The sequence below is a fragment of the Thermobia domestica genome, chromosome 13, assembly GCF_964235325.1.
Source record: "Thermobia domestica chromosome 13, izTheDome1.hap1.1, whole genome shotgun sequence".
Lineage (NCBI taxonomy): Eukaryota > Metazoa > Arthropoda > Insecta > Zygentoma > Lepismatidae > Thermobia > Thermobia domestica.
This window is the reverse complement of record NC_137466.1, coordinates 178,767,651-178,780,714: the sequence shown is the minus strand read 5'-3', so window position 1 is coordinate 178,780,714 and position 13,064 is coordinate 178,767,651. Positions and strand designations below refer to the sequence as shown.

General features: G+C 35.2%; 2 protein-coding genes across 2 annotated transcripts in view; one reads left to right on the top strand and one right to left on the bottom strand.

Moving 5' to 3' along the window:
• SCAP (SREBP cleavage activating protein) overlaps positions 1-13,064 on the bottom strand; it is a 441,101-nt gene that overhangs the window by 364,212 nt on the left and 63,825 nt on the right. The gene's annotated exons all lie outside the window — the stretch shown is intronic.
• Positions 5,088-13,064, top strand: part of LOC145668813 (uncharacterized) — a 24,001-nt gene continuing 16,024 nt past the window's right edge. The window contains exon 1 of the mRNA XM_081736984.1: positions 5,088-6,117. Coding sequence (XP_081593110.1) covers positions 5,377-6,108 — 732 coding nt within the window. The 5' untranslated portion in view covers positions 5,088-5,376 and the 3' untranslated portion in view covers positions 6,109-6,117. The remainder of the gene's footprint in view (positions 6,118-13,064) is intronic.

The window sequence follows — 13,064 nt, the reverse complement described above, 5'->3', positions numbered from 1 at the left end:
GAAATTTGTGATTTGTAGTCACGTGGTCTATGAATTTCTTGCTCCAAACGAAGTGTGCAGGGGGACGAAACCGAAGGTTATCCTGGCGTGATCAGTGCCACAAAGACGTTAGGTTGGTTGCCTATGTTGTTGGCGTAGTTTCACAATGAACTTAAACTTTCATGTTGCAGGTTTTTTGCTTCGTATTGTACACAAAATCATAATTTTCCTTAGAATATGGATGTTATCAGATCATTTACTTCTCCAATTCTAACCTTGCTTATGTGAATATATCCCTCGCTGTCTCCTTATTTGAATCTCTCTCCCTCCTCTCTTACCACGAACTCACATAGTCTGGAATCAAACCTTCAACTGTTGAAACCAAGTGTAAGCGCTCTACCAATAGGGCATTGTGACTTTCTATAGGCTCATTTTTATTAAGCTGCGGGTATTTAGGCATATCAAACAGGAAACGTAGACACAAAAATCAGTAAAACAATATATTTCGTTCTGCAAATTTCTATGTTCAAGATGCTCCTCGCAAGGGGTGACCAATCACAGAAAAAGTAGATAATATTCTGGGAGAAGTTGAGTTCACCGGCATGTGAACAATCATGACATCGCCAATGATCTGAAGATCCATCATCAGTGTTAAATCATTTGGAGAATGTAGATAAAAATTATTCTATCCCCTGTCCCAGGGCCCGCCAAGTGAACTTTGTGGTGGACAAACACCGTGTACGTGGGTTTACTCGGGGTTCTCCCGTTTCCTCCCACTTTCTTCATTCCACCATTTCATTCATTACTCATCATCATCGTCCCCTTTAGTCTAATCGGCATAGCCGTGGGACGTAAAACTCAAAGATTTCATTTCATTTCATTTTCTTCTATCCCCTGATTGTATGCAACCCAACTTACTTTGTCCAATTTCTGGTTGCAGCATATTTTAGGATTTTTTTCTAATTAATCGTTGCAGGAATTATTTGATTTTTTTCAAAATAATTTAATTATTTATTAGTTTTTAAAATATTTTGTACTTACAAATCTTCCCTTGGATTGGTTATTCGATTAGTGAAAATTGCATCGAAATATGATCAACTGTGCTCGATAAAATCTCGTACAGCCAGACATACATAATACACATCCAGGTGAAACAGAACTTTTTTTTTAAAGATAGGATTTTATAAAGAACAGCAGAGGAGGAAAAAGAAAGAAAAATGAACTGCAAACAAAACATAAAAAATCTAGATAATGAAATTCGTTTGAAAATGTAACAAAAATGAAACTTGAATGTTTAACTATGCTTAAGGAATGTTCTTTCTGTAGACACAGATACTAGAATTTCCTCTGAAGAGTATTCTCTTGTTAAAGATATTTAGTGAACACACTGGCTTAGTGGTAGAGCGCTATTCGATTCCAGCACATGTGAGCGTATGTTGGACATCATGTTTATGGGATCTCTTGTGATTATCCCTTTCCTCCCATATTCACATTCAACCAATTTTTTCAAAATCTTTCACTTTCGTTAATTACCGGTATCCTTTATGCTAAAGGGCATAATAATGGCGTGTAAAACTTAAAATTTTAATTAATTTTTGATATCTGCTCTTTCTTTCATAAAACAACAAATGTTCTTGTTCAGCAAAGCAAACATATTTGTATTTATTATTAGAAGACATACTGATTAAAAGATCAGTTCACAAATAGATAGGGTTTATACAAGTTCTTTACCTCTGATTGATATATTGTTTATCAATATAATGTAAATATTACAATCCGTAAAACGTATGAGAATGAAATAAAATGACAACTTGAATTTAATATTTCGCTACTAAGCCCCTAAACTAAAAGAGACGAATTATGAGGCGCAAATGAATGATGATAACGGAATTGGTGTAATTCTGTAAAAGCAAAAGAAAATGAGGGATTCCACGAGAAAATTCAATGTTGTCATCCATAAATTTACAAATCCTTGGATCGAATCAAGTATTTTTCGTACCAAAGACAAGCACTCTATCACCAACCATAAGTTCCTTAAGTTTAAGAAGTAGATACGTTATTTTAATAATATTCATTGATCATATTGTACTGAATTACATTTACTTTATTCAACAATGTTTTTTTTATAGATATCCAGGAATAAAATGAAGTTGGGATCAGACCCAAACGGCACCCACGCATGGCACCATCTAGCTTTCATATTCTTTTATGATTTATAGAGCAAGTGAGTTTACTTTGTTGTACAAGTAAAAGAAATGTTCTGTTAAAAAAAAAAGTCCGGACTACACAGTAGGCCTATGCTAGTGACCAGAATGTACGACAGCAGTGGGTATATTCCGTATCTTGTGTCTAGAGATTAACCTTCTTGCCTTTTACCCGGGAAATTCTGCTTCTCGTTGAAGTTCCTAGACCTATTACTTGGATCATATGTTTCATATACTCAAATCCATAACAACAGTTAACGAGCTCGTCTTTGCTGCAAATGATCCTTTCAAATAGCTTTGCTAAATTTTATACAACCCACAATAACATTATTGTATTACAGAGTAGCATAAGTCAAAGGATATAACAATGCAACTGCACTTCCGTGGATATAATAAGTATTTCTAAATTATTCTCGTAGTACTCCGTACATAGCCGAACAGTTATTCTGCTTATCTTGAGTATGCAGTGTCTGCTTTCAAGTTACCGCCCTACTCTAGACTTTCGGCACTGATTAACTATCATGAAGCAGCTGCTTCTTAATAAGATTTCACAACTAGATATAACACCGATTAACAGTAGGTTATCTACTTCCGTGAATATACGATTACATGCAGTATGGATCAAATTTTAGACGGTAAGTAGATTCGGTGCTGAAAAGCAAAATGAACACACCCACACACACACAAAAAGACACAAAAAATTCAAAAATTCCAATAAAAACCAATATCTATATCCTGAACCATACAGATGTAGCATTATTTATTTTAGCTCGATAAGCATTAATTATCGGTGCGAAGATGACAACTGGCGTTGAACGTTCCTTTCTAGCACTGATGCTACTTAAGACGAGATCTCCTGCTTAAAGTGAGATCCTAGCAACGGTTTTGGGTTGGTATCGAGGCAAGTAAAGTCCTACCTGATAAGTCATGCGCGTAAAAACCGCGCACGTTAATCTTTCGAACAGGAAGGGGCACATTTTTTGTTGATGTATCTGTGATACAGAAAAAATACTAATACTATAGTTACTTTCTTGTAGAATGCACTGTATGAACACTGTATTTTTTTTATTTTACTAGACGCAGATATACAGTGATATACAGAGAGATGCAGAGGTAGATATACAGTGAAAAAAAAAAGATTGAGAAACAATTTTGGAAATAATTGAAAGGAAGAAAAGAAAAGCGATGGGATATTGTTTGAGAGTAGGGATCACGGTGGCTCAGTGGTAGAGCGTTCACCTCTAGTGCATGAGGTCCTAGGTTAGATTCCAGCTCGCGCTAAGTGAACTTTGTGGTGGGCAAACACCGTGTGCGTGGGTTTTCTCGGATTTCTCCCGTTTCTTCCCACTTTCTTCATTCCACCACTTCCCTCATTTCTCATCATCACCGTCTCATTCAGATTAGTCGGCATAATCGTGGGACGTAAAACTTAAAGATTTCATTTCATTTCGTTTGTTTGAGAGTAAAATTGCATTATCAGAAATGATTATAGGGCTAATAATTATTGTAGTGAAATGAACAAACAAGAAAGCGATGCTTCCAACTGATAGTTCAAAATTAAATTGATTTTATTATGACTCGATACCAGGTCAAGATGCATATGACAATGGAGCATCCTTAAGAAGAATTATTCACAAATAAGAAAAAATAACTGAACAAAATGTAGGTCTAGGTGTAGGTGGTAAAAAAAAAAAAGCTTTGCTCAATTTCCCCGCCATCTGTAAAAATTCTTAAACTTTCGTTGAATCAAACTCAGTCATGCTTGTAATGGTAACACATTATATTCTGTATATAGATATGGACTATGGACTACATTTTGAATTTATTTTTTTAACAATGTAATTTTTAAGAAGCAGAGATTTCTATTTGTATATACAGTGGCGGATCCAAGGGGGGCTATAGCTTCCCCCCTTGACGCTCAGGTTTACACTGGATAAAATGGGACACTGGATAAAACGGAAAACTATGGTTTAGCCCCTCCCTTGATCATATCCTGGATCCGCCACTGTATATATATATATATATATATATATATATATATATACATTACATTCATTTGTATTTGTTTCTGACAGACCATACTTGAAATTTTTAATATTTCAATACTCACTTGTCTGGAAAGAAAATAGCATTTCGAATTAACGTCAATAAATATAACATTTGAACTCACTATTATTATTATTATTATTATTATTATTATTATTATTATTATTATTATTATTATTGGAACTCCACATCTCTTTTCAGCACCGAGACTATGCAAGACATGAACGTAGAGTTTAAGGTGGGATTGAAACCACGGTAATGCGTTCACATTTGAAGGCTTTCCCACCGAGTATGCAACCTGAGGCCCCGTGCACCAAAGACAAGTGAGCTAACTACTACGCGAGCGGGGAGAACAGCTTTAATAATAATAATAATAATAATAATAATAATAATAATAATAATAATAATAATAATAATAATAATAATAATAATAATAATAATAATAATAATAATAATAATTATTATTATTATTATTATTATTATTATTATTATTATTATTATTATTATTATTATTATTATTATTATTATTATTATTATTATTATTATTATTTTTAGATGAAGGAAAAACTTTCACAGCTTTGCAAAAGCGCAAATAAAAAATCTGCAAAAATCCTTTCCTCCATGTCTTGTTTGAAATTTAAGAAGTAAAAAACTTTAACCGTTTTCACTATTGACATATAGAATGTAAAAAAATGCGAAACTAAACAATATGATATACTTCCTAAATAATAGTTGAAGTAAACAATTGGTGAGATGGTCTGATTGTAATCTTGATATAGTTATCTCTCAGAGAGGTTGGTTGGAAACCCTAACTGGAAGATCGCAGATAAACTATCTCTGAAGTATAGAATGGACAAGATTTGGCATCGCTGTGACAGCAAGCAACAGTCGGTAAGCTACTCCGAAGCAGGTGCGGGATCCCGAGCCGAGATTCAGTTGTTTATCCAGAGTGGTGTGCTGCGTTTTTCGAGAGTCAAAAGCGACGAGCGGCGGGAAGTAGGACATTTCTTATGCGCTCCTCAACTCAGCGGGTGACGTGACGACGGGCACAAGTGTTGTCGGTGGTGGGTAGTTAGTTCTTTTTTTAAAAAAATATTAAACTGCGTATTTGTGCAATCTTTCTGACTTTTGAACTTTCCACAGTCAAATGCACGTGAAGCAAGAGATGGGTTCACCCATTAGTACTTACCCACCCGATTCTAGTGGAATGTTATTAGCAGAGTCTATGGGATATATTCCCAGTGCCAATGAAATGCCAAGACTTATCGAACTCTCTTCCCCGAACAGTAAACACTTTGCTTCCGGACCGTCTTACCAAGGTTATCTCACAAGTACTTCAAATGTCAACACATCATCCACAACTTCATCTGCTGTGACTTTAACGTGTACCTCTTCTTCGCCGAGTCCCAGAGGTGTGACATCCGCTGCTGAACCTTCCAATGGTGCGAGGAAACGAAAACATAATCATAGTCTTCATCATCACCACGTGAGTCGCTTCAGTTCCGGAGGAGATTCCAGTAATTCGGACTTCGAAAGCGGACCAAGATCAAGTAAAGCTCGCCGAAAAGCCCCTCAGTCATTTGAAGAACTCCAGAACCAACGAGTGATGGCAAACGTTAGAGAACGGCAAAGAACTCAAAGTTTAAATGAAGCTTTTGCTGCCTTACGAAAGATAATCCCGACTTTACCTTCAGACAAACTCTCCAAAATTCAAACTTTGAAACTTGCAGCAAGGTACATCGATTTTTTGTATCAAGTGCTCCGAAGTGACGAACATGACGCTAAACTCGCCAGTTCCTGTTCTTACATGGCTCACGAAAGACTCAGTTACGCCTTCAGTGTCTGGAGGATGGAAGGAGATTGGAATGGACACCTTTAGCATTACAAGGTATGTTTTAAATCATACAATAACATGTAAAACTTTCTTACTTTCAGTTCTGTAGTTTCTAGATTCTATCTGCTCTGTTTAGCTAGAGCAGTGGTTCTCAACCTTTTAAAACTGACGACACACTTTACTGAACGTCCAGGGTTTTAGTAGTAGTAGTAATAATAATAATAATAATAATAATAATAATAATAATAATAATAATAATAATAATAATAATAATAATAATAATTATAATAGTGTAACCCTATAAAGTTTTACAATGCAATTCTTCTATGTAGCCTAGTACTGAGCATTATTGCTGCTTTGGTGGAATCTGTCTCTTAAGTTTCATTTTAATTAATTGCTATTAAATTTTTCATGATTTTTAAATTCTTAAATTTCGTGACACACCCTAGTGGACTGCGTGACACACCAATGTGATTGAGAACCGCTGAGCTAGAGTACGCAGAATATTGTTTATTTTTCTAAACATAAATTTGATAGGCTTGGTAATCTTTGATAGCTTTTAAAAGAATATAATTTCTTCAAAAGTGAGACCAAAAATATCATTAACACTCTTGACCGACTGTAAGTTAATTACTGGAGAACAATCAAGCTACAAACTTTTGTTAGTTGTACATACGTACTATCACAGACAAAATAACAAGATTATGTTATTTTCTCTGTGGTACTATGTAGCCAAGTTAATTTACTTTATAATGAAACGTGTGTATAGTGATTACTTCCAGTAGTGTATCGTAAATATTTATTGTATTGTTTTCTTTTTGAATTAAGTGACCTCTGCTAAATATAAAATAAGCGTTGAAGTGTTTTCGTATGAAACTATTGAGCTAATAGACACTATTCGCACAGTTTAAGAAAATGTATTTAATCCATGCTAATAGTTAATAAACTGCATGATTTTTTAAAAGATTTTTTAGAGGGATGCTTAAATCCCTTCAAATGATTTGAAGATCTTTTCAATCGGCATCAAGATAGTCATTATTAAAGTAAGCAATATACACACAGTAGATTTTATTTCCAACTGTAATGTTAACAGTATTAATATCACCATTCTTCTGATTCACAGAACAGAAGTTGTAATATTGAGATTAGTTATGTCAAATTCTAGCTTACTTTCACAATGTTTTGTCATCAGAATAAGCAAGCTAATGTGGGCAATGGGTTTGTATTTACTAGCATCAAGTTTTATTTTAACATTTATTATTAATATTAGTATTAGCTGCGTGGTTAGAAAACGTGCCTTGGGCATGGAAGACGTAAGTTCGATTCCTGGCAGAGCTAATATGGTTTGGATTCCACGTTAAGTCGTAGATTTGTCTCATATGGTATCGGTGCTGATAAAAGTTCTAATCACATTTCAAATCTAAACCTGCCTCCAGTCAAATGCCTTTGACTGCATTTTAGTTCAGTTGAAATTTTTATTTATTTATTTATTTAATTAATTTAATTAATTCCGAGGCAAATATGACCATCTTTTTCTTTGTCATATCCAAATCAATGTTTCGTTGTAATCGATGCTATAGGAAAAAAGATCATTGTTTCGTACAGAAAAGTTATTCACGAGTTATCACTACTTCAAATCTTATTTTGTTTTGCGTATTGTACTGAAATGACATCTTTGTTTTTATGTCCAGTGGTTATTGCCGGATAGGCTAAAGGAGACGGTGATGATGAGAAATGAAGGCAATGATGGAATGAAGAAAACGGGAGAACCCCAAGAAACCCCACGCACACGGTGTTTGTTCACTACAAAGCTCACTTGGCGCGAGCTGGAATCGAACCAAGGAATTAATGCACCAGAGGTGAACGCTCTACCATTGAGCCAGCGCAGCTTCTGCGTATTGTATTCTCATTACTTTGTGTTCAGATACAAACTTCAATAACTAGGGGGCCTTTATCTTTCATAATGAAAAGTGCAATAACAAATTAATCGCTGTATTTTAAATGATTTAAAGCATGACGTTTGTTATTTAGCCTTATCCAGTATTCTACAGTGATGGCTACCGTGGCCAGGCTTGTTTTAATTCTTTTCTTTTTAAATGGTAGTATGTTTAAAGAAACATATTTAAAAAGCTTAAAACGAGGTCAGACCTTGCCAGAATGTACTAAATCACAGTGGACCGAATCGAGGTGTACAAATATGTCATCACCTTATGGTTTAAAATTTGCAGCGAAGAAAGTCACACAGAGCACGATTATGTCAAATTCACTGTGTATATATAATTGCTTTAATTTGTTATTTCTAAAGAGTTAGAGCCACAAAAAATGTTTACGAAATGCATTTATTGCGAAATCCACATAAATGATTAAATTGACTTCGTTTTGAAGCATATAGCCTAAACTTCCTGGTAATTTACCAAGTATGTTCGCTGGCACCTGAGGCTCAGACTGTTTCAGCACCCCAATATTGTAGTTGAAGAGTTATGCACCTTCCCTACTGTTTCACTGTCGTTCTTGTGTTCTTATTTGTACAAAACATTTTTCTCTAGCTGTTTTTTTTTAAATTACTATCCATGAAATATTGGAAATATTTATATTTGGAGGATTTAGCGGAAACTATTACGCATAAAACTTTACTGTAACTGAAGCATTTTTTTTTTTTTTGTCGTCAGTTATGAAATACGTAGAAATAATTACATATTGAAACATTAAACAATACTCGTTATTTGAAGAATTTTTTTGAAAATGTATCCCTGCATGAATTTGCTATTCTGTTGTGCTAAACCAAACTAACGACTTGATAAAGTTATTTATAGGGTACAATTTTGAGAATTATTTTCGGTAATTACATATTTGCTTTCATTTCTTTTGTGTGTGTGTCAGGATTCGTAAGAAATGAAATCTTACAGTTTTACGTCCCACGCTTATGCCGGCTAGGCTAAAGGAGACGGTGATAAGAAATGAATTAAATGGTGGAATGAAGAAAGTGGGAGGAAACGGAAGAACCCCGAGTAACCCACGCACACGGTGTTTGTCCACCACAAGGTTTACTTGACGGGAGCTGGGATTGAATCCGGGACCCCATGCACCAAAGGTGAAAGCTCTACCACTGAGACACCGCGGCCCCTTCAGGATTTTTAAGAGTGTACATTCTTTTGCGTTCTATCACTTCCAACTTTGACTTTATGCCACTGACTTTATGGATAGGTCTAATACCAAAACATAGTTGATATTTATTATTATTATTATTATTATTATTATTATTATTATTATTATTATTATTATTATTATTATTATTATTATTGAAAAATGAAATTAAATCTTTTAGTTTAACGTCTCACGATTATACTCTTTATTCTAAAGTAGACAGATGATTAATGAAAGTGAATGATTGTAAAGTTTAAATTTGAGTTCTCTTTTACCGGGAGTCGAACCCAGGACCACGTACACAAAAGCATACACCGCTAGACCAACGGGTATAACATTTTATTATTATTTTTTAAACCTACTGTCTGTTTCATGAAAGGAGGAAAAACATGGCAAATTCATCTATTAAGTGTGCAACTTTAAAATATATACAGAATATATGTATAGATTATAGTACATTCTATTGTGGAAAAATCTTAATAGCTGCTTCGGCGGTTCCGGACGGGTACTCCTCATACAGTGGGTGATTCTCATCCAACTGATATCTTTACATTGCTGGATAGACAGAAGGCACGTCCTTCTTCTCTCTCTCAATTTTGGGAGGAATAAAATTGTTCAATTAAAAAATATACATGGCATTTTTAATATTGGGCATTCGTTAAATTAAATATAATTTATATTCATAAGTTCACTTTTCTGATTTAAGAGCTATATTTCTCAAACACAATCAGAGGGAGACCATGAAATAATTTCAATTAGGGCGGTCCACCGCCGAGTTCAAACTCGGGACCTCCACACTAGGAAATAATAACCCTAACAATTAGTTTACGTCCGCTCGATAAATTCTATGAAAATGAATTGTCTGGATGGCTAGACCCTTAAGCAAAACTTTGGTAAACATCTGCCAGGCTGACCGCTTTAAGCAGAAATCCAGACCACTAGATTTTCCGCATTGGCTGTGAAGAAGGAAGCCCTGAATGTTTGAATTCTTAAAATAATAGTATCGATTTTAGTAGTATACTACGAATTTACTATATATATGTGTGCCTTCTGGAAATTTTGGCTTCTTTTGTCTCGTCGTCTCTTTAATTTCGTGGGCCCGCGTAGGGTAGTTGCTAACGCTCTCGCCTTTAGTATGAGGGGTCTCGGATTTGATTCCCGGTGGAGACACTGGAGCGAAAAAAATTAAAGTCATCTAGCCAGGCAAATGCATACCAGTGGTACCTAGCATAATGGTCCCAATCCGTCCTTCCCCATTCCTATCTTCCTTCCCAATTCTGCAAACAGTGTGTGATTGCCGAATTACATAATTTCTCATACGTGACGGGGTAATATGACCATAGATGGCGAAAGTCAATTCCTAATCCTAATCCTTTCTTTAATTTCATTTGTATTATGCTAGTCATAGACTGACCTAAATTCTAAAATCTTCTAAGCCATTTTCGCAGTTAGCTGCGGTAGGATTTTCAAATGAAATGAAATAAAATCTTTGTCCCACGGTTATGCCGATTAGGTTAAAGGAGACGGTGATAATGAGATATGAGTGAAATGGAAACGAGAGAACCCCGAGAAAACCCACGAGCAAGGTGTTTGTCCATCACAAAGTCCACACGGCGCTAGCTGGGATCGAACCAGGGACCCCAAGCATCGTAGGTGAACGCTCTACCACTGAGCCACCGTGCCTCCTTTTCAGATCACTATCCTCAGTCTATTTCTACCTTGTCATATCTACTGTGACAGCATATCTACTGTGCACCATATCTCTGCACCAACCAATCTCTGCACTTCTTCTTTAGTCGGCCTCGCGCTCGTTTTCTATTCAGTTCTGTAGCATCCATCCTGTGAATTACGTTTTCCAAAAATCTTATATGCTCGAACCATCTTAGTCTACTTTCTTGCAGTTTTTCTACTACTGGTCTCACTTTTACTGCTCCCCGGATCACTTCATTCTTAATTCTGTTCTTTCCCGTCACTCCACACATCCACCGCAGCATCGTCATCTCCGCAACACGCAATTTATTTTTCTTTCTCTCCTTCGTCGTTCAACATTCCCCTCCGTATAATATGTACTACTGTTTTGTAAACTCGTCTTTTAAGGTGTAATAGTACCTTACGGTCACATAATACTACTACCGCTTCTCTCCATTTTGCCCAACCGCTGCTAATTCTGTTGTTTACATATTCTATACATACATTTTCGTGTAGTATTGATCATAAGTACTTGAATTTCCTCGTCGTTACCATCTCTTCTTCGTCCAGTTGTATTTTTGTATTCTCGATTACATTTTTTTCTAAAAGGACGATGCAAATATTCTGCCTTGGTTTTATTAATTCAAAGTAGAGATGCGCACGAGACGAGAGGAGACAAGATTTTTTTTTGTTGACAAAATTCGAGTCGAGACACAACTCTTTCAATACAAAAATATACATTTTTCGAGTCGAGGCATCACTTTTTATAGCGCATTTTCGAGACGAGACAGCTTCAAATCTTGTCTCATGTACATCCATACTTCTAAGAAGTCTGCTTTCCAACTGTAGAAAGGCTTTCGGTAAGATTAGATTTCCGATGAAGTCCCAATTCATTGTTTTTTTATTTTAATATATTTTAAGAAATGTATCTACCATAGTAAGTTGTGGATGTTTATAAATTCGAGTGTTTAAATTCTTTAAAATTCAAATCTCCATGTATTGAAATTGAAAACTTCATAAAATTGATAACCAACATCCATTGTCTATTCCAATACAAAAGATAACAATCTTTCATATCTTAAACGCAAACTTATGAGGATAAAGAAATTATTTAAAAGCTAGCAAATTTTTCCTTATCTTGAATCATATATGAAATATAATTTCTATTGTAGTTTTACGTTCCACAATCTGTGCCCTTTAGCCTAAAGAAAATGGGTGATTAATGAAAGGAAATGATTATGAAATAATTAGAATGAGAGTGTTGGAGGAAACGTGAGATCCTATGGACACAATTAACTGTACCGGAAACCTGAACAATATGTTTTTTATTTTCTTTTATTTATATAACTGATTTTAAGATACAGTTTGCAGCTGTATTTTACAGTAAAATCATTAAGAAACAACAGCAATGAAAAAGGAAGTCATCTAGGTCATATATCCGCAATTTTCCTAGTGGAACTAAAGAAAAACTTGAATCAGGATCTTAATTCACGCCTGCGTTTTGTGCTGCTCTTCTTCATGACTTCTATATGAATGAATTTTCTATTATCTGAAGCAGGAAGCATCAATATAGCAACATTTAGGCCTATATCTTTATGCATCGATACAGGAAAAGTGTGTAATAATCGTTATATTTAGTCTTTACTTCACTTTGAGAAGGAGTTTTCAAAATGTGTGCGACAAATAAGATTTCAATATTCGGTATCAAAAAGGACCCAGTTCAATTGTTCAGAATAGTGTTACTTTCTCTCCGCTCCTGAGTTCTCCCACTTCCTCCAACGTTCATATTATTGGACTTCGTTTTGTAATAACTTGCGGATCTTTAAACGTTGATAAATGCTTTTCATTGTGTTCGTACAATCACTCTATTAACTGATAACTTTTGAAAATATTAATCATGTAACAGTCAAATAATGTCTGAAATCTAAGACTTGGATGAACTAATATTTCCCACGAGACTCTAGAAATGTCTCGTTTAATCTCGATTCTCGTCTCGAAAACGAGACTCGTAAAGAGTTTGTCATTTTTTGTCTCGTCTCCTATTTAAATTTAGACTCGACCTCGACTCTCGGAGCTCCCTCGTGGTTAAACGGTTAGCGTACGCGTCTTTGGTGTGGGGGACCCGGGTTCGATTCCCGGCGAGAGCTCATGTGGTTCGGATTCCACGT